Source organism: Lepidochelys olivacea, assembly GCF_965140295.1.
Source record: "Lepidochelys olivacea isolate rLepOli2 genome assembly, chromosome: 23".
Lineage (NCBI taxonomy): Eukaryota > Metazoa > Chordata > Testudines > Cheloniidae > Lepidochelys > Lepidochelys olivacea.
Window position 1 is genome coordinate 13,207,409 of NC_140433.1, and position 21,469 is coordinate 13,228,877.

At 54.5% G+C, this 21,469-nt stretch overlaps 1 protein-coding gene across 1 annotated transcript; it reads left to right on the forward strand.

Moving 5' to 3' along the window:
- The first annotated feature begins 1,492 nt into the window (after window positions 1-1,492).
- LENG8 (leukocyte receptor cluster member 8) lies at window positions 1,493-21,429 on the forward strand. The gene is made up of 15 exons (XM_084612668.1): window positions 1,493-1,936; window positions 5,913-6,084; window positions 7,066-7,176; window positions 7,423-7,536; window positions 8,170-8,416; window positions 9,673-9,808; window positions 12,018-12,203; window positions 12,424-12,738; window positions 13,372-13,506; window positions 13,848-14,133; window positions 15,934-16,035; window positions 16,974-17,042; window positions 17,388-17,517; window positions 18,000-18,207; window positions 19,713-21,429. The coding sequence occupies exons 1-15, from the start codon at window positions 1,896-1,898 to the stop codon at window positions 19,873-19,875; spliced, it is 2,415 nt and encodes an 804-aa protein (XP_084468794.1). The 5' UTR covers window positions 1,493-1,895; the 3' UTR covers window positions 19,876-21,429.
- The last annotated feature ends 40 nt before the right edge of the window (window positions 21,430-21,469 follow it).

The window sequence follows — 21,469 nt, forward strand, 5'->3', positions numbered from 1 at the left end:
ACAGCCAGGAAGCAAAAACTTGGAGAAAGAAATTCAAAGTGAGATTAACGCTGGCAGCAACTTGCATCAAGTCTAAACACGGTGTTATGAGCGTAGCACCCCGCTGAGCCCTCCCGACACCCCGGGGAGTGGGACGTTTCCAGCCATGAGTGTGGCAGTGCTCAGCTGAGGCCCAAAGCTTTGGGAAAGGCTGGCACCAGGTCAGCCACCATCACACGGAGGAGTCCTGGCTCCCACCTCCCTCCCAGAGCCAGGGAGAGAACCCAGGAGTCCTGGCTCCCAGCCCCCCCACCCCCGCTCTAACCACTAGACCCCAATCCCCTCCCAGAGCCAGGGAGAGAACCCAGGAGTCCTGGCTCCCAGCCCCACCCCCGCTCTAACCACTAGACCCCAATCCCCTCCCAGAGCCAGGGAGAGAACCCAGGAGTCCTGGCTCCCAGCCCCCTCCCCTCCCTGCTCTAACCACTAGACCCCACTCCCCCCCTCTGCCAGCGCTGAGGAGAGAACCCAGGCGACCCCTAGCTCGGAGCCCCTCCCCCATTTTCTTGCTTCCGCCTTTGAAGGGATATGTCCCTCCTACGCCACCATCCCTCCCCGGGCAACCACCCTCTTTGCTCTCATTGGCTGCTCCTGACGCGCCCCGCCTCTCCGCCCTGTTCGCCAATCTAACCCCAGCTCCTCCCTCCCGATTGGTCGAAAGGAGAGGAAAGGGGGCGGGGGAAGAGCCCTGCGTCGTGACGTCACCCCGCCGCCGCCGCTGAACTTCGGGCTCTCGCTCTCTTTCTCCACCTTCTCCGCGTGCGTCACGCTGCGTGCCGCGCGAGGCGCCCCGGAAGGACGCGAGCGGGCGGGGGAGAAAAAAAAAAAAAAAAAAAAAAACCAGGGGGCCGCCGCCGCCATCTTGAGAGCGCGGGACGGAGCCAGCGCGGCGCGCGAGACCCCCCCGGCGCCGCCCCTCCCCCGCAGCGCAGCGCGCGGCGCCCGGACGTCGGCGGCCGAGGCCGGGCCGGGAGCGGAGCCCGCGGCCTGAGGCGCGGCCCGAGGCCCAGGGGAGCCGGCGCGGGGCGGGCAGGGCCCTGGGTGCGGCCTCGGGGGCCCGGAGGTTTCGGGGGCCTAGCGGGGGGCTGTGGGGCGAGACGAGGCCCTTAAGGCCTTGGGGGCCGCTGTGAGGGGCCAGGCAGGGAGGGGGGGTCTCTGAGAGTCGGGGGGGGCTGAGGTGGGGGGTGCCAGGAGCCTGGGGGGGCCTGTGGGGGCCAGGCAGGGAGGGGGGGCTCTGAGAGTCGGGGGGGCTGAGGTGGGGGGTGCCAGGAGCCTGGGGGGGCCTGTGGGGGCCAGGCAGGGAGGGGGGGTCTCTGAGAGTTGGGGGGGGCTGAGGTGGGGGGTGCCAGGAGCCAGGGGGTCCTGTGGGGGCCAGGGAGGGGGGGGTATCTGAGAGGTGGGGGGGTGCCAGGAGCCAGGGGGCCTGGAGGAGCGGGGCAGGGAGGCTTGCAGGGGAATCAGGGGCTGGAGGCCCCGTCGCCAGGGGCTGAGGAACTAGCCGGGGGCGGGGGGGTCTGCACCCGTAAGAGGGCTGTGACTGAAGGGGGAGCTTTCTGACGCACACCCTGCCGGCTTCCCGACCTGAAGGGGCCTCGGTTTCCTGCCCTGGACAGTGGGGCTGGGCAGCCTGAGTTCCTGCCCTCCCACACCAGCGCCCAGCAGCCCGAGCCGGCCCCCCGCCGCCCATACGGCGCGAAGGGGTCGCCCCTGGATTCCTGCCCAAGGAGGCACCCGGAAGGCACAGACTTGAGGCTGCGAGAGAGGGGCACCACCCCAGGGTGCTGCGTTCTGTCTTCGGAGCTGGGTCCGGGAGCGACAGCTATAATCCCAGATTCCCCCCCTCCTCCAGCAACTGCATGATGGCGACCAACATAGGCGACCAGCGATCCTCTGAATGGTGATCATTGCATGTTGGGTGCTTGGGTGGGAACAGTAGAGGTTGCTCGTTAATACACTGCTGCTTCGTGTGCATGGTGTTGACGTATTTGCGGGGAAGGGGATTAGAGGAAACAGTGAAGTGTCTCTAGCAGTGACTGTCTTCATTTGACAGAAGCCCAGATTTATGGGCCTAAAGCAAACTAAGCTCCCCTTATTCTCCCAGGTTGCCACATGCCCTAGTTAGTTAGCCGGGCTGGATCGTCTTGTCACCAAATAGCTACAAAGAAATCTTCTATTTCAGAGCATGAGCTAGTGACTCAGAAGGGATAGGAATGGATCCTTGTTCTCTGTGTATTGTAGTGAGCCGGACACAGCGGCTGGCTGTGCTCCTTCCTCTGAAGCAAGAGCTAGTAACTGCGCACAGGATTGTCCTCGTCTTGTGTACTTATCATTTTAAAATGACTTGGAAGAGAATGTTGACTCTTTCAAGGCAAGAGTTACCATGGGCTATATGGGACCCTGACCCTGGTGGACCCTTTTTATACTGCAGCATAGAAAGGCCCATCTTTTCTCATGGCATTTGAAAATGGGGTGAAGAAATGCTGGAGGGAGGACTGGTGGGTTAAGCCACACAGATTTTGTACTGGTATAGCTGTTTCCATTAGGGGCACGATTGATATTGCTGAAATAGTTATGTCAGTATAAGCCTTAAAGTGGATGCAGCTACGCCAGTATAAAGGTATACCAGTATAGCTAATTTCCCTCATGTGGGCATGAGCTGTACCAGTATAAACACCTTGATAATTGTATCCACGCTGGGAAGATTAATGCATCGGCTTTAATTCTACTGGTATCAAAGTGGTCCAGCTTTTGTGTCTAAACAAGTCTTCTGCATCTTCATTATGTCAAGTGTGACTAGAGTAGATGGGTGAGCCCCTTTAAATGCTTCAGTAAGGTGAAACGTTTATTAGTACTGACAGTGTGGGGATAAAAATTCTGAGCACAAATCTGAAAGAGCCAATCAGAGTGACCAAGGAAGCCAGAAGCAAATTAATGGCCTCATCACTAAAGAGTGGCAGTAAAACCTTTTAAGTGGTCTGGGGATTTCACATAATTTTAGGGGGTGGTTTCTCTGTCAGAAACATTAAATGAAAGGCTTAGAAATACAGCACAAAACAGACCGCCTTAGTACGAGAACCTGTCAAATTAGTGTTAGTCAAATATGTTGTTTGGCTGACTTTGGTATTAAGCGTAACATTCGTGATTTGCATGGCTGGGTTTAGCACTGTGAAGTTCTGAGATCTAGTTCTGCAATGAATTCTCCGCAGGCAAAACCACTTGGCCCATGTGGGTCCTCTGTCAACTTTGTTGGGGGGCCCCACGCTGTGCTCATTGCAGGATGGGACCCTCCTGGAGTGGAAATGACCCACACATTTTCAGTTCCTTTCTAAAGGCCTCAAAACTATGTGTGAACCGTTTTGCTGCATGCCAGGGTGTTGTGGGTTTTAAAGGTTGTCCGGGATAGGAGGAAAACTGAGGGTGGTTTTTTTTTCTTGTTTTGTGATGTATAAAGAAATCTCTCCTTTACCATTAACTGTTTATTGGGGTTTACCTGTATTTGAGGGGGAGGCTTATGTGGTAGGCAAGGGAACCATAGCTTAGCAAACTTTTAAGGCCAGGAGGGACATTAAATCATCTAGTCTGACCTCCCATTTCACAGGCCATTGAATTTCCCCTAATTCCCCTTGTACTGATCCCAATAACTTTCATTTAACTAAGAAAGCATCTTTCAGAAAGGCATCCAGTCTTGATTTGATACCATTCAATTCAGCACAACCTGTGGGAGGTTGTTTTATTGGCCACTGACCCTTACTGTTACAAATTTGTGTTTCTAATTTGTTTGGCTTTAACTTCTAGCCACTGGGTCTTGTGCTGCATCATGATGTGGGTCAAAACCTTTTTTATGAAACCAAGAGAATGGTGCATTGGATAAAGATTCAAAGAGATCTTTTCTCCTGACCATCAGTTTTGAGTTAAATCAGTGTTGGAAAGAGAGTCTGACGATCTTCCCCTTCCCATTGGCTTAGAATCCTGCAAAGACTTAATTTTCCCCATGTCACCTTGGTACCGGTGATGTCATAATCCTGCTAGTTCTCCAGCTGGATGAATAGATATAAAGCACGATTTGATTCACCAAGTGGAAAGCCTCCATTTAAACCATCGATTTAAATCAACTTTTCCATTTGTACTTCAGTTATTTTCTAATGAAAAGTGTATTATCATTGGTTGATATAACCATTAAAATGTAGCACCTTTACAGTAGAGGTATATCTTTTTGCTATCTTTGGATGTACAGTGTATCTATATACACTTATTTAAACAATAATATAGCTTTATATTTTCAGATTATTAATTGTAAATTTTAGTATGTTGGAAAAAGGTGAATGAGCTATTGCTTAGTTATTACTATTGTGCCATATATTTAAAGTTTGACGTCAAAAGTTATTTGTTTTTCCCCCCAGATTCTTTCTTTATCTAGAAAAGCAGCTTTTAACTCAGTTTTTTGGTAGACGCTCATGGATTCAGCAATTTTATTTTTTAATTATTTAGGCCTAACATATCTCGTATTAAATTCAGATTTCCTTTTAAACAGGTTTATTTTTAAAAAGTAAACCTTATTAAAATTTAAATAATCAAAAAATCTGATTTCATAAAAATAATCTTTGATTTTTATCCAGTCAACCATAGAGTCTTCCAGGAACGAACTGGGTAGACAAGACATGAATTTCTACCATAAAACCTCTTAAACACTTCATTATAAGTAAAAGGAGACACAAAATTGGTATGAAATCTGATCCATTTAGGGGCATTCTACTCAGCTTCCTAAAATATCCTCTCCCTGGCCAAGCAAGATGACTTTGCATAGTTTTCTTCACAGTTCATTTGGGAGTTTTCTAAGACCTGGGGCTTGCCAGATATTGGACAACTGAAAATAAGCCATGTAATTTTGAAGTGGGAAGCATGCTTCTTTTATATTTTTTAGAGATTCCTTTTTTATTAAAAAAAAAAAAAACAAAAAACCTAAATTGACAGCTATTTGAAAGTCACTCAGAGGTTCAATGCATAGAAGTATTTCTGGCAGCAGGTGGATTAATGAGCAAAATGCAGGTGAGAAGGCCAGAGGTATAACACGCTGTAACGTTGCCCTCTGACTTACCTGTGAAGACGAAAGCTTGTTTGTGTCGTCATAAAGTCACTCCTAGGCATCTAGTGTAATAGTCCCAGTGAGACTGGTGTGGCTATCTGGGCATGTGCGCCTCTTTCACAGTAGGCCAGGTTCTCTTATGGAGAAGGGGACTGGCAGTAAGGGACAGAGCTAGCCACTTCTAAGTTTGACTCTGGATCTCATGCGTGAAGGCTTCTCCCCTCTGGCAGTTTGGTGATCTGTGTGAAATGAAGTATCTCAGTCTAGTTCCTAGTGGCCATATTGTGTTTGGCTGGGGGGGGTCATGGAGACATGACTCCCAGAGCAGGATGGACTTAGTGATTAGGGTTCCTTTCCCTCCTAGCCTCTCTGTGCCTCAGTTTCCCCTCTGTAGCAGGGGGATAATAGCCCTTCCCAGCCTCATAGGGCTGCTGTGGGGATCAATACATTAAGATTACAAGGTGCTTAGATACTACAGCGGGGAGGGGAGGGGAGGGTGGGGCAGATAAGCGTCATAGTGTGTCCTCATTAGTTACCATGTGTGAAGAGGAGACCCTAGAGTGGAGGAGGAGGGCACAGCGGCAGAGATGAGGTGTGTGCAGTACGGTGACTGCCAAGAGAATCACTGTATTTATCCTCTGGGTGGCACTCCTGCCTCCCTTCTGCTCTTAGCTTAAACTGCAGCTTGCTTTACCCTCGACTGCCTGGGGCTGACCCTTACCTGTGCAGCCAGGGCAGAGGGATTCCCAGGCTTCAGGCATAACTCTCATCTTTCTCTTGACACGTCCAGGGCTCCCCAGTACAATCTAGGGAACAGCACGGCCCGGGAAAACAGCATGGAGGGGCAGGCGCACGAGAACCCTGAGTGGGAGAAAGCCAGGCAGGCACTGGCTAGTATCAGCAAAGCCAACGCTGCCTCTGGGACCAACAAGGGCTCCAACAACGGACTGGCTAACACGCAGGTAGAATCATAGAATAGAATCATAGAATATCAGGGTTGGAAGGGACCTCGGGAGGTCATCTAGTCCAACCCCCTGCTCAAAGCAGGACCAATCCCCAATTTTTGACCCAAATGGCCCCCTCAAGGATTGAACCCACAACCCTGCAGGCCAATGCTCAAACCACTGAGCTATCCCTCCCCCCTAACAGGCCCCGCCGCTTTTCCATGGGGTTCTGGTCTCCTGGGAGCCAGCGTGTCGGGAGATCTTACCCTGCCCCAGCATCCAAGAGAAGGATCAAAGGTTTAATTTCCATGCCATTTCACTTGGTTCATTACATGACTTGGGCTGACGGTGTGACCTAGTCAGTAGAGCGCAGGACTGGAACTTGGGAGACCTGGCTTTTCTGGGTGAACCTGGGGAAGTCACGTACCCTCCAGTCCCCTTCCTCTGCCCGTCTTGTCCATTTAGAGCGTCAGACTCTCTAGAGCAGGGACTGTCTCGTATAGGGCCAGCCCCAAGCGCTGCAGAGGCCCCATCTGGTCCCACAAATCACCTCAGACCACTTGGGATGACTGCATTTTATACCTTGCTGATTGGACACCTTCGCTCTTCTTTATCTACGTGGCTACCGCCCTCAGGAGCCACAGCCATGGATCAGGGCCCTGTCGTGTGAGCTGCTGTACAAACCCAGAACAACAAGCCCCCCAGTGATCTTCCAGTCTGTCGACTGACCCAGTTGGATGGTGCCCACGCCCTGGTTTTAGACACCGTCGTCTGTCGACCGTGTCGTGTGTGTGCGCTTACTGTGCATGCTGGGGACCCCCTGGGTTGCTATCCCCTGCTGCCGCAGCAGCAGCTCATATCCAGAGGTCTGGTACCCGGTGCAGTGCATCCTGGGATAGCCAGTGGAGGACTAACTGCAGCCCTGCACGTGGCTAATGGGGTCCAGTCTGCCCGCCCTCGTCACTGCCTTTCCTGATGATCCCGTATGTTTCTCTGCAGTATGCGTCTCCGCAAGGCGACCCAAACGCCATGCAGCAGCAGCAACAACAGTATTACCAGTGGTACCAGCCGTACAGCTTCGGATACCCCTACAATTACTGTTACCCAATGGTGAGCGATCTAGCCCCGCCCTGTGTTTGTGACCTTTCAGGAGCCCTGGGTTCGAGCCCCAGCTCATCTCTTGCTAAGTGACTTAGCATCAGCTCATGAGAGGTGCTGGGTGGTGGGAGCTGACTTCAGGACATGTGGGGGGCATTTAATGTCTTGGGGGGGCGGGGGGGTTAGCCAGCATTTGTTCAACTCTTGCCAAGTGCTGTGTCCTGATGCGACTCTGTGGGGCTGGGCTCTTCTCTGCAGAACGTCTACCCAGGCTACAGCTTCCCCAACCAGTACGGGGTCACAGGGTCCTATTCCTCTTCATCAGCCCAGCAGCCGCAAGGTCCGGGCCAGCACCAAGGGAACATGAGCCAGGTAGGTCCTAATGTCCCAGCCCTCGCAGAGTGCTCAGGGGTCATGGTGCCCGAACTTCTGGACAGCGCTCGGTTCTTTCCTCCCGCCCGGGGCCAGGTGTCGCATCAGGATTGTGGCCTAGTGGTTAGAACAGGACTTTGAGCACCTGGGTTCTGTCCTTGGCTCAGAGGTGCAGTGTTCCCTGGGGGTTGGAGCAGGAGGTACTGGGAGTGAGAAATCACTGGATTCTGTTTGAAGCTCTTGGTGGGAGTGTTGTCTAGTTAAAGTGGGGGGCTGGGAGCCGGGACTCCTGGGTTCCCTCCCCAGCTCTGGGAAGTGGGCAGGATAGAGCACAGGGACTGGGTGTATGGCAGCAGACAAGAAACTGAGTTAGAGACTTTTCCTCTTGAGCCAGGGGCTTGTAACCCTTGGCCGCTCCCCAATTCTTAAGACAACAGGCTGAAAATTGCTGTTGGCCCAGTTTCCCCCTCCTTGCCCCGTGAAGGCCGTGGGGCTACACTGGTGTATCTGGGAGTGGGGATGGGCCAGTTTGTCTACACCTCTCCCCGTAATCTGCTTCTCACCGGGCCTTGAAACCTGTGCAGGACAGGCGTGTGCCACCCTCCACTGAGAGCGTCTTTCTCTCCCTTCCAGCCCCCGGTCCCTGGCATGGAGGAAGGTATGGCCTACCCCAACCAACAGCAGCAGATGGCCACCTCCACCCCCCCGCAGCCGCCTCCGCAGCATGGCAGCCACCCCGGGGGCACCATGGGCCAGCAGCAGGGTGGCTCGTCGGGGGGCCAGCACCTGCAGCAAAACTCGGGTGCCTCCTACAGCCAGCACGCCTACTCAGAGGGGCCCAAGCCCAAGAAGGGGCAGCCGCTGTGGAACCGCATGAAACGTGAGTCCTGGCCCTGGGTGCAAATGGCTGCTCCTGGGTACCGGGCCTGGGTGGGTGGGGGTATCAAAGGATTAGAGCAGGGGAAGCTGGGAGCCAGGACTCCTGGGTCATACCCCTGGGTCTGGTGGGTTAGAGCAGTGGGGAGGGGGCAGGAACAGAACCCAGAGCACTTTCCGGTGGCTAGGATGGGGAGCTAAGGCTTCTGGATTCTGTTCCCAGCTCTGGGCGATTCTTAGGCATTAAAGCAGGAAGGGGGGTGGAATGGGGGAGACTGGTGATCGGGCTCTCCTGGGCTCTACTTCGCTCTCCTCGGCCGAGTGGCTGGATGAGCTGGAGTGGGTCTCTCAGCACAGCTCCTTGGAAGTGACTGTAACTCGCCAGCCCCAAGCCTTGCATCTTCTCTGTGGCATCTGCATGCGCTCCTGACTCAGGTCAGCCGCTCATCCCCATTGGCAGCACAGAGCCAGCCCTGCTCTGGCAGCGGGAGCGGGACTGTATTTTGGCTCACGCAACATCCCAGCTGTTAATAATGTTCCTGTTGCTGACCCTTTACTGGTGGTGAGAGGTGAGAGTTGGGCCCCAGCGTAACTTTCAGAGCCCAGGTGAAGTTTGTGGCCCTGGTGATGAGGAAAAGCATCTCTTGACTTGTAAATGAGCGTGCTTGATTATAAATCAAGAGGTAGTAAACACAGAGCTGTTTACACAGCTCTTCAGAGCATAGCAGCAGTTTGTACTTGCTCCCCATCTGTCAAACGACAGTAATACCCCTTCCCACCTCATGGGGGCGTGCTCCGCAATGGAGACGTTCCTCTAAGGAGCATCAAGTGTATTAGGCTTCTGCCTTCTCTCTAGAGGCACTCATCTCCCCTCCTGTGAGAAGTCAGTATTGCTTGCCCTGTGTTTGCATGCAGTCGCTTCTAGGGTGGAGTGTGGGACTGGCTACACAGGGTCCCTCACCTAATGCAGAGATGAAGACACCTCTGGGATGGGATGTGGGGCTGTTTATACAGGGGTTTTACCATCAGCACAGCAAGACAACGTAGCAGTTCAGGACAGGAAGTGAAGAAGATTCTGTTTCCAAGTAAAATGAGAGAGATGGTGGATTGGCTTAAATCAAGTCCAACAGATGTTGGGGTCCCATGTATCTAGTTTTGGGGCTTGATCTCGAGTGAGTCCCTCAAACCCAAGGATTTAAAAATCTTGTAACTCACCTCCTGCTTCAAGCCATCCGGTAAACTTCTCTCTTGTCCCAGCAGAAGCCCCTGGAGCTGGTGGCCTGAAATTCAACATCCAGAAACGCCCCTTTGTGCTAACGAACCAGAACTTTGGGACCTCGGACCAGCACTGCAACTTCGGGCCACAGCAGAACTCAGAGAAACATCACAACCAAGGGTATGTGTCTCGCTCCCCTCCCAGTCAGTCAGTCATGCTCACAATGCCTAAGGGAAGTGGGATGGTCTACAAAGGGGGAAGCGACACAGGGCTGGGAGTGACAGCTGAGTTAGATTCCCAGCATTGCCCCTGAACTCCCTGTGGGCAAAATTTTCTCATAAAATCAGCTGTCTGCTCCCTGATTGTCCTAGCAGCCCTTCTCTGCCCGTCTGGCTTGGATTCCTCTTCCTTGAATTATTTCCAGAGAGTTCTCTGGTCTGTGTTAAAGAGATCCGACTAGGTGATCACCACGGTGCCTCCTGGCTTTGGAATCTATGGGGGGAAAAACCCATGGGTGCCCGAAATGGGACACAGGACTCCAGTTGGGGGCTTCCCAGTTCCTTGTCCAACAGGTCAATACTTCCCATTGTGACGGGTTGGACCCCCCTTCCAGGGTGCCACTTGATGTACTGGGGTCCCACTGGGCCCACCCGTTCCACCAGCCTGGCCTCACCCTGTCCTCCTGCGCACACGCATGTGGGTAGGGACACTCCCAGGTGTAGAATCACACACAGTCTGCAATCAGCTCTGCATGGGAAGACTCAGCTCAGGGAATTGCCCAGCACTCTGGTGCACACACCCTGTGCAGTGTAAACCCGAAATTATATTGTCTTGTGCTGTATAGAGATCTATGAATTGCACAATCCGGGTTTTAGAATAAACAAAAAAGTTTATTAACTAAAAAGAAAATTGTAAAAAGAAAAGGAGGACTTGTGGCACCTTAGAGACTAACCAACTTATTTGAGCATGAGCTTTCGTGAAGCTTTCCAATGAAGTGAGCTTTCCGATGAAGTGAGCTGTAGCTCATGAAAGCTCATGCTCAAATAAATTGGTTAGTCTCTAAGGTGCCACAAGTCCTCCTTTTCTTTTTGCGAATACAGACTAACACGGCTGTTACTCTGAAACCGGTAAATTGTAAGTGATTCTAATAGCTAGCAAACAGAACAAAGCAGATTTCCTCTAGCATTGGGGCATGGGTCACTTGCTGGAGGATTCTCTGCTCCTTGAAGTCTTTAAACCACGATTTGAGGACTTCAATAGCTCAGACATAGGTGAGAGGTTTTTTTGCAGGAGTGGTGGGTGAAATTCTGTGGCCTGTGTTGTGCAGGAGTTCAGACTAGATGATCATAATGGTCCCTTCAGACCTAAATATCTATGAATCTATAAGATTACTGAGCAAATAAACAAAACACGCAAACTAAGCTTAATACACGAAAGAATATTGGCTACAAATAATAATTTCTCACCCTAAATGTTGTTGTTTCAAGCAGTTTGCAGAGTTTCTTGCAGATAAACTGCATTGCTTGCAGCTTAAATCTCTAGGTATTCTTTTCACAGGCCAGACCTTTCTCGCCTGGGCTCAACCCCTGCTGCACCACCCCTCAGCTTAGTTCCTTTTTTTCTTCAGGTGTTTTCAGCAGTCTTCCTTCTTGGGCAGGGAGGCAATGGAGAAGAACCAAGATTAACTCACTTCCCAGCCTTAAATAGGATTTGCATATGGCAGGAATCCTTTGTTTCCCTGTTTGACCCCCATCCCCTCTTAATGGAAAAACACTAGAAGTCCAAGATGGAGCCTAGTACCAGGTGACATGATCACCTGACTCTGTAATGTCAAAGCAGCATCCCAGGAAACTTCTCTGGAAGACAAGAGATTAGTATCTTCAAAGTCCTATTGTCCTTCCTAATGGCCCATCCAGGTTTGCGTACTCTCTGGCAGGCATTCCCTGGGTTTACACACAGTTGTAATTGTTACATAGTCGGTATTCCTAACTTACACACAGTTGTAATTGTTACATAGTCGGTATTCCTAACTTCAGATACAGAAATGATCCATGCATACAAACAGGATAATCATATTCAGTAAATCATAGCCTTTCTCATGATACCTCACATGACCCATGTTGCATAGAACATACCTTAGTTATACTGTTTCCATATCATGACCATATCTTTATGAAGAATATGGGGCATCATGTCACACCCACACCTTCTGGAAACATCTAGCATGATCTACCCTAGTGTTGCCCCATCTTGGGATCTATAAGTCCCATCAGCTAGGAGCTGGTCTATGCCCTGGACCGCAGGAGTTTATCTCCCATCCCAAACCCCACTTCATTGGCTCACCTTGGGTCTCTAACGTCTGGCTTCTATTCTGGTCCTTCCCCTGCAGCTCGTCTGCCGGCAAACCAGAGGACTGGCCCCAGGACATGAAGGAGTACGTCCAGCGCTGCTTCACTGCCTGCGAGTCGGAGGAGGACAAGGACCGGACGGAGAAGCTGCTGAAAGAGGTGCTTCAAGCCAGGCTGCAAGACGGCACGGCCTACACCATCGACTGGAGCAGGGAGCCGCTGCCGGGGTGAGCCACGGTGCCAGCCGGGTGAGGGTCGGGGGGTGGAACAGTGCGGGGCTGGGAGCCAGGACTCCTGGGTTCTCCAGATACTGTCAGGAGTAGGCGCTGTTGGAAAAAGGGGTGATCTCGGCCCCCCAAGAGGCAGAGAGCTGAGGCTCCCTCAGCGAACACTAGCAACGCTCTGACCCCCAGCGGCCTCTCTTGTAACGTGTGCCCTCCCCTCCAGGCTGGGCAGGGACAGCACGGCCGAGAGCCCCAAGAAGAAGCGCTGGGAGATGTCTTCACTTCACGCTCCCCGGGGCCCCATGCCCTCCGTCCTGTCGCCGCAGCAGCAGCAGCAAAGGGGCAGCAGTGGGGGCAGCACGGTGGGCTCCCAGTCCCAGCGCGGGGGGGGCAGCGGGGCTGGCCGGGCCCGAGGGAACAGCTTCCCCACCAAATTTGGGAACCGCAACGTCTTCATGAAGGAGAACAGCTCGTCCTCCAGCGCTGGCTCCCGCTCCCGCTCGTCTTCTCGCTCGCCCAGCCGTCACTTCCGGCGCAGGTAGGGGACTGTGGGGCCGCACGGGGGCCCAGCCAGTCCTCGGGGAGTCATCACCAACCTGGGATACCTGAGGGCTGAGCCCCTCAGACAGCCCTAGCTAGGCCCCGAAGGTGTGATGTGATTAGAGACAGGATGAGACCCCGGGGGCTTGTCCTACCTGGCGTCCTGGCCCCCTCGTCCTCCCCCTTCCCCCAATCAGGCCCCTGGGCCTGTCTAGCCTGGTATTCCCCATCCCGGCCTTTTCTTGGATCAGACCAAGAGGCCTAGCCAAGCTGGTATCCCTGACGCCATGCTGGCTCAGCCCCTCGGGCCCCTCCAAGACACTTAGCTTTTAACCTGGTGGGTGGGGAGACAACACTGGAAATGGGACCCCAGTGTGATCGGCACGGTGACACCTGCCTGAGTCTGCGGAGAGCCTGAGCCGTTGCTCTGAGAGTGGGGGAGAAGTACCTGTGCATCCCAGTGCCTCTCCTGCTCAGGGGGAGCTCTCACCCCCCCCACGCAGGAGACTCGGGGCGGGGCGGGACAGCTGGGGAAGAGCCCTTGCTCCCTGCCTAATTTCAGGGGTGGGCTGGCTCTCGGGGCGGGGGGGCACCAGGATTGCTGTGTTCTAACCCTGCCTCTTTCGGGCAGCGATTCCCATTCGGACTCCGACAGCTCCTTCTCCGGCACCGATTGCCGTCTGGCCAGCCGCAGGAGCGCGCCGAAAAACCGCGGCCGAGGGGGGCACGTGGACCGGGGCCGCATGAGGGTGCAGAGGGGTAAAAGGTAACCCCGCTGCGTACCGGTCTTGGGCATGCCAGCCAGGAAGTGGTTAGGTGGGGAACTCTTGGGGGTCGGGACCAGCCTGGCTTAGCTTCAGGTTGGTCTGTGGCTTCGGAGTGCAAAGAAGCAGAGTTTGAGCCCAGATGGGGAACCAGGATTCCTGGGTTCTCCTGGGCTCTCGGTGGGGAATGGAGGCTAGCGGGTTAGAGCGAGGGCAGAGTGGGAGTCAGGACTCCTGGGTTCTATCCCAGTTCCTCCCACAGATTTGCCATGTGACCCTGGGCAAATCTGCTGCCCCCTCCACTTGGCTGCTGAGCTGGGCCTCCTGGCCACGTTCCTTTCAGGCATGACCAGGGCCCCTCCAAGCGCAACCGCAGGCGGAACGCCATGGACTACGAGGACCCCGAGAAGGAGTTCAAGAAGCAGCGGCGGGCAGCCCGCTTCCAGCATGGCCACTCCAAGAAGCTGCGCCTGGAGCCCCTCATCCTGTCCATCAATAGCCTGGACCCTGCTGGCTCGGAGAGCCTGGACTGGAATGAGCTGAAGATTATGGGCACCTGTCAGGAGATCACCAAGCACTACCTGCGGCTCACATGCGCCCCTGACCCCTCCACCGTCCGGCCTGTCTCGGTGAGTGCCGGGCAGCCTCCACTGGGGTTACTGTAGTGCCCCGGGGCAGGCCAGGGGCCCCAGATGGGATTGGAGAGGGGACCATAATGCTGGGAGCCGAGGGGGTGTCCCAGCTGAGATCACAGCTCCGAGGGTATCTGGTGATCCGGCAAGGCGAGGAGCCAATGCTCTGCCCCGTGAAAGCTGCTGGTGCCATCGTGCGCTAGTGGCTAGAGTCCAAGATGCCTTGGGGGGTGGGGGAGGGGAAGTCACTTCCCTGTTTCCTGCCTCAGTTTCCCCTCCCAGGCTTTGTCTGTGCCATACTCCAGCATGGGGACTCTGTCTAGGCAGCACCCCACATATGGAAGCTGGGCCTCTGGTCTCAACTTGGGCCTGTACTGCGTGATTGGGACCCCCAAATTTTGCATGGCATGTTTGCGTGTGGGAAGGGGGAGGCCTGCTGTAATAGTGAGCCCTGATCTGGGGTTGGGAGGAGCATAGGGGATGGGTTTATGTCGGAGGGGGTGCGACTATGTCTCAGGCCCTGGCAGGGTCGGTATGGGTTGGATCCTGGGGTTGGGGTCTGTGCAGGGTGAGGGTGGGCCCCGGATCTTGGTTGGGGTCTGGGCATGGGGGGCTGATCTTGGGTAGAGGTTGTTGTACCAATAAAATAAAAACCAGCAGGATCTTATTAAAGGGAAAAAGGCAAAATACCACATTTATTGTGAATACAGAAAGAATCATAGTAAGCATTTAGTTCTAGTTATAACATTCCATTCAATCTCCTATTTATTCACACATTCATTCATACAAACACACACACACAGGTTCTGCAAGGTTGTTATCATAGTTACCAGCCTTAGAGTTGCTCATGCCAAGCCACTGGCCAGGTGGCCTGGACATGAGGAGGGAGCAGGGCCTTGTCAGATGCTCATCTGATGCTCCTGGAAGTTGGTTTGCAGAATCAGACCCCAAAGTTCTCACTTTTTAGAGTCTATTTTTATAGGAATTTCTTCCTATGCCAGTCTATGGGAATTGCTTCATCATGCTGTTGCTGAATCAATCAGCAGATAGCACACTCCTGACGGCTCCAAGATGTTATCTTGTTCTTTGGTTCTCCCATTCTTGAGGCTGTTGGGTGGATTCCAGTCTGCCCTCCGGGGGGTCCTCTGGTTATTTCCACTTGACGCCTTCTTCAGCCGATGGACACTGGATTCTTAGGCTGGCACCTCCCTGATCATTCAGTTATTATCCACACCAAGCATCCATCCACATCCATCCTCTATCTCTATTTTAATCACAATTGTTAATACAACAAAAGGGCGGGGAGTCTCTGGGTGCTGTTTCTGTTGTTACAGAGTATTGCTTTGAGTCTCTCTCTCTGTGAATTGCTTTGAGAACAGACTCTGTCTTAGAATGTACTAACACAATTAGCAGCTTGCAAGTTTCACACACAGAGGGAGAGAAACAGCACCAAAAACCAAGAGACCTCTTAATTAGTGATACCCTGGAATTTAAACTCTGGGGAATCAAACTCATTTGTGATTTTAATACAGAACTTCTTTAATATGATCCAACAAGGTCTGGGCAGCCCCTGGCACTATGGTCATCACCCCCAAAGGCACACCCCTCCAAAGCAGCCATCAGCCTGCTCGTGGCCCGGGGGCCAGCCTGGCTTCGTGGCCTGCTGTCTCGTGAAGCGCTGGGGCTGGGCGCTTTGAGGCTCCGCTCCCCTCGTCCTGTCTAGCAAGGGCGCTGCTGTCCCCTGGGCGTTGCCGCTCTCGCGTGTCCCCTGCTCACCCAGGTGCTCTGCATTCCCAGGTGCTGAAGAAATCCCTGTCCATGGTGAAGTCGCACTGGAAGGAGAAGCAGGATTATGCCTTTGCTTGCGAGCAGATGAAATCGCTCCGGCAGGACCTCACGGTGAGCTGCCGGCCCCTCTCCCAGGAGGGGTCCCCAGGGAGTGGAGCTGCAAATACGGGTCTTGGCAGAGCCCTTTCCTCTGGGGGCTCCTCTGCGCGGGGAAACCGGTCGCTTTGGACACAGAATAGTGACTCCAGTCTTGGGTGTCTACGCGGGGTCACACTGGATCATTCTCCTGCTATAGCCGTGTTGATTAACTTCTCAATATAGACAAGCTCTAAATGGCTAGACATGGTGTGACTTGGGACTCCTGGGTTCTCTCCCCAGCTCTGGGAGGGGAGTGGGGTCTAGTGGTTAGAGCAGGGGGGCTGGGAGCCGGGACTCCTGGGTTCTCTCCCCAGCTCTGGGAGGGGAGTGGGGTCTAGTGGTTAGAGCAAAGGGGGCTGGGAGCCAGGACTCCTGGGTTCTCTATCCAACCGTACCATTCACTTGCTGTTTGACTTCAGTCAAAATTGGTGGCAGCTACAAGCAACTTCCTGTCTTGAGTCGGGGGAGGAATTCTCCCTTCCTAGACAGGAGGCTTTGTGCGTTGCTGTATCACTATATTCTGTGTACACAAACTCTTCCTCCCGGCCCTTGGATCCACCAGTGCTGACTCCTGGGCCGTGGGGTTAACTTCTCCTCGCTCTCCGGAGCTGCCCACCTCGCTGGCTTGCCCTGTTGGCACCCCTGGGGGGAGCAGCTAGTCAGAGCTCTTAAGATGGCAGCCGCTCCGTCGGCCGGGTTACTGGGAGCCCCAGAGATTCCCTTTTGGAGGCTCCCGACCTCTGCCACTCTCAGTACAGGAGAAGCGGCTCCATGGGACAGTCTGGTGGCAGGCCAGTCATCACTGGGGGAGGGGGTTGTGTTCGAATCCGACCTGGTAATGCAGGCTGTAGAGCGTCCCATGGGGATCCCTGCTTGTGTCTGGAGTAACCCCTCTCCCCTGCTCCATGCAGGTTCAGGGCATCCGCACGGAGTTCACGGTGGAGGTGTACGAAACCCATGCCCGGATAGCGCTGGAGAAGGTGAGGGGGGTGGGGTCTGGGTTGTCGCCTGCACGCTTGCTCTGTCGTTGGGGGTAGGTGTCAGGAGGCAGGGGCGGGATGTCTGTCCGCTGAGATAAAACCGGAGTGTTGAGGGCAACGTGGAATGGGCCTGGTGTAAGGGGGGCAAAAAAGGGCAAGTGGGCTTGAGCATCCAGTTGGACTCCTGGGTTCTATCCCTGACTTCGGGAGAGAAGTGGGGCCTAGTGGTTAGAGCAGTGGGGGGCTGGGAGCCAGGACTCCTGGGTTCTCTCCCCAGTCCGTTGTCAATGCGCCTTGGGTGAGTCGGGCTCTGGCCCGGTAACAGGAATTCCCGTCTCTCCCCAGGGAGATCATGAGGAATTCAACCAGTGCCAGACCCAGCTCAAGTCTCTCTATGCAGAGAACCTGCCGGGCAACGTGGGGGAGTTCACCGCCTACCGCATCCTCTATTACATCTTCACCAAGAACTCCGGAGGTGAGCGAGCTGGGCAGGCCCTGGCCGGGGACGGGATGGGGAGGCTCATGCAGTGTAAATATGCAGAGCCGCCACCTTGGCATAAGTCCTCCTTGGCTGCTGGCCCCACATTCCCTAACCATAGAGACCCTTCCCTAGAGTGGTGTCATCCCCCCACAGCTCAGCCCTTGGCTGCAGAGCAGGGCTGCCCAGCCTTCGGGTGGGGTCCCCCCCCCCTTGGCCCCAGAGTGCCTGCCTGTGTAAGTGCCACTCTGTCCATCACCCTGCTCCAGTCTGCCACTCTATGGTGAGCCCTGGAGGACTCCCCAGGGATTCTGAGCCATAGAGCCCACAGGGACGCCCAAGAGCCAATGAAAATGGCCATCCGAGATGGAGAGCCTCCCAGCCAGTACCAGGAGACCGCAACTGCTCTGCCCTGCCCCCAGGGCTGGGAACGGGCCTGTGGCCGGCCGCAATAACCGCCTGCCTCCCCTCCCCTGCAGACATCACCACGGAGCTGGCCTACCTGACCAAGGAGCTGAAGGCGGACCCCTGCGTGGCCCACGCCCTGGCCCTGCGCGCCGCTTGGGCCCTGTCCAACTACCACCGCTTCTTCAGGCTTTACCGCCAGGCGCCCTGCATGTCCGGCTACCTCATTGACAAGTTCGCCGAGCGGGAGAGGAAGGCGGCGCTCAAAGCCATGATCAAAACGTATGTCGGGTCGGGAGGGCGCCCCGCCCGCTAACCCCACCCCCTGCCTGGCGGCTGGGCTGTGGTGCCCCCTCGCTGGCTGAGCGCCGTCCTCCGGAGGCGCCTGGCGCCTCCCGTCCGAATTGGGGTAGAGATGTGGGTGCATCCAGTCACCTCTCCTCCGGTCGTCTCCCGGCTCGCTGTACGGCTGTGTCCGATTGGCCAACTAGGGCCAGGGTTAGGAAGGATCCCACGCTGGTAGGGGGGTGACCTAGGTCGGTGGGGAGAGGGGGGGTCGTCCATGATCTTAACCAGCTCCTCTGGTTCCGAGTAGCCGTCTCCCTCCGGTAGGTAAGTAGAACGCAGCCAGTAGTCAGGGACTCGTCTCTGCTCCGTGTCCAGATGCTGTGTAGCCCTTGGGTTGAAGCAGGGAGCTGGGACCGGCCTGGCTTGGGCTGAGGCAGGGGATTGTAGCCCGGCAGCGAATCTTCAGGGTGTGGGGGGCTTAATTCATGGGAGATCCAGGTTCGCACCTTGCCAAGCGGTGGCAGATCCAGGTGTCCTAGTGCCGTCGCCCCCAGACAGGACTAGTGGGGAGGGGTTCCCGTTACGTTGACAGTAGTAGCACCCAGGTCGGGATCAGGGTGGCGCCGTGGTGCTGGACGGGGGCACTTTTTTCTGGAGGTCAGATCTCCTGAAACCTTCTCCGTTCTGATTGGGAAAGCGCTGGGGTTTCCCTTCGGGGAGCGGGGGAGGCTCAGCTGGGCTCGGCTGCCCTCCCTCTCCAGCTGAGATTCACCGGGGCCAGGCTGCTGCCTAAAGTGGTGGAGGCGGGGGGGCCAGGCTGTTGTGGGTGGGACAAGGGCAAAGCTAGAGAGGGAGGAGGGTTGGGAGTGGCCTAAGTGGCCACACAGGGAGATTCTAGCAATCAGATCGGCCCCATGGCAGCTGCCTTCCCTGCTCTTGAAAGAAGGGACCTCGCGCTGCCCCTTACAGGCGTGGGGTGCATCCCCCCGAAGAGCATGGGTGCAGGGGGAGGGTGTGTCTGCTACCCACCGCTTGACCTGGGATGTGGATAGTTGCTGTCAGGGTGCAGGCTACTGAACTGACTGCAGGGATGGGTGGGAGCTAGTGGTTTGGGGCAGGCAGCTACCCGTGTGGGTTTGATCTTCGTTGCGGGGGTGCTGCCTGGGAGTCAGGTCGGGGAAGGACGTGGGGGGATCAGAGCTGCGGAGGGAGGAGTGTGTGTACAGGCTGTTCGGGAGTCAGGTCCGGGGGGAATGGCGGTGTGGGGTCAGATCTAATGGGGCAGGGTTTTGCGGGGGGGCAGATCTAGTGGGGTAGGTCGCTTGGGGTCAGGCCTGGGAGGCAGGGCATTGTGGGGGGCAGCTCTGAGGTGGAGGGGTGTACTGGCTAGATCCGTTAGGTGGCGGTTCAGTCTGTGCTTGTCCTAACCTGCCTCCTGCTGCGTTTTCCCCCCGTTCCTTGGTGGGTTTTGTTTATTTGTTTCGTTTTGTTTCCTTCAGTTTCCGCCCGGTGCTCCCCGTCTCCTACGTTCAGTCCGAGCTGGCCTTCGAGGCTGCGGAGGAGTGCCAGCTCTTCCTAGCCGCTCTGTCCCTGGTGTACACAGGCACCGACGCAACCAAGATTGACTGCAGGCAGAGCTTAGCAGTCCTGGCCAACTTCTAACCTACCCCCCACTCCTCCAAAGCCCCCCTCTAATCGCAACCAAAGGGTAATGGCGGCTTGGTGTGTGCCACAGGCCAGCCACCGGGGCATTCCCCCTTGCCTCCACGCACCTCCGCAGACGGAAGAGGGTAAGACGGCCGGCCGCTGGACAGCTCCTCCATGGCATGCTGGGCAGGGGCCCCGCGATGTTAACGCTTTTCTTTAGTCTCTTGCCAGCGGATCGTTCTCCAGGGGCGCTGGGGTGGGGAGGGTCAGGGAACGCAGCCTGTCCTCCACAGCAAAATGCCCTCACCTAGTGTGAATGCCAGCCCGTGCCACCTCAGTCTTCGGCTCGGCGCGCACATGCCCGTGTTCAAAGAACCGCCCTTACCCCTGCTGATCTGTGCAAATTGTGTCGGGAGAAATCAACTACAAAACGCAACACACTTTCCTTTCCTCCCGCCCGGAGCAATCAGAAGTGAACTCCGGAAGGAAAGAAAAACCCAGAGCTTAGCTGGGCTGCCTAGTTAAACGACCCTAGCCACAGGAAGCAAACGTCTAGAGCCGGCCGGTCTGGAAGTCTTTTCCAGAACTGTCTAGATCCTCCTGGCACTTTAAAAGCCAAGGAAACCATTTCCTCTGTGCAATGCTAATCTCTTCTTGGAAATGTGATTTCTCTGTGTATATTTCTCCAGGATGTGCTGTACAGAACCCCACCCTTCTATGATGTAAATAAGGAGAGAAATCCATTGTATTTTGTAAAGTATCTTTTCTACTTTTTTTAATGATAAACTTTAGCAGGTCGGGTTGTGATTTTTCTTTTGTTGACATTGTTGGGGTTTTTTTGTTTTTTTTTGTTTTTTTAAAGAGTAAATCCTTTGTTGGATGTTGTATATATTTCCACCTTGATCTGAAACTAACGTTGTCTCAGTTTTCTCTCTCTCTCTCACCCCTGCTTTTGAGCTTTTTGGCCAGCCTTCGAAAGAAAGCCAAACCAAAAAAAGGCGCACCTGGGCAAAAAGAGAAAACAAAGAGAGAGCCGAAAGCACAGTGGAGGAGAATGAAAGCCGAAAGATCGAGCCCTGATCGCCTAACCCCCCGCCTCAGAGACTGTTGCTTAGAGACATTGTAAGAATCGGGGGGACCTGACGTAGAGAGAGAGTGGAATTGGGGTGATGCAGACCACACAGCTGCCGGGAATTGGTCGTCCCTCCGCTAATGGATTCAACCAGTTGCCAGCAAATCTTCCAGTCACGTCTAAGTTTCACCGTTTCTGTGTCCTGGAGTTTTTTGTCTATGCTCAGTTTAGTTGATCTTTATTTATTATTTTCCCCCCCATTTCCTCAGTTTCTTTACAGGTAACTTGGTAATGATCCATTCCCTCCCCTTTCCCCATCCACAGTCTAATTGTCTTTTTTTTTTTTTTTTTCCCCTTTCTTTCTATAGTCTTTAGCATCTCATTCTCCTTCCAAGCCTTCCCCCTTCCTTTCTTTTTGTTGGACATATGTAACTTTCTGATGTGCACTCGACAGCATGAATAGCTGGATTTCAAATGCTCTCTTTTTTTCTTTCCAGAAACTCTCTTCCTTTTTTGAGGAGTATTTTTCTCGAAATT

Bases quoted from the DNA above. Each gene is read 5' to 3' on its own strand.
- LENG8 (XM_084612668.1), top strand. From the start codon at position 1,896: ATGATGGCGACCAACATAGGCGACCAGCGATCCTCTGAATG. The intron at 8,417-9,672 runs GTGAGTCCTGGC...TTGTCCCAGCAG, and splicing joins GCTGTGGAACCGCATGAAAC to AAGCCCCTGGAGCTGGTGGC. The intron at 17,043-17,387 runs GTGAGGGGGGTG...GTCTCTCCCCAG, and splicing joins CCCGGATAGCGCTGGAGAAG to GGAGATCATGAGGAATTCAA.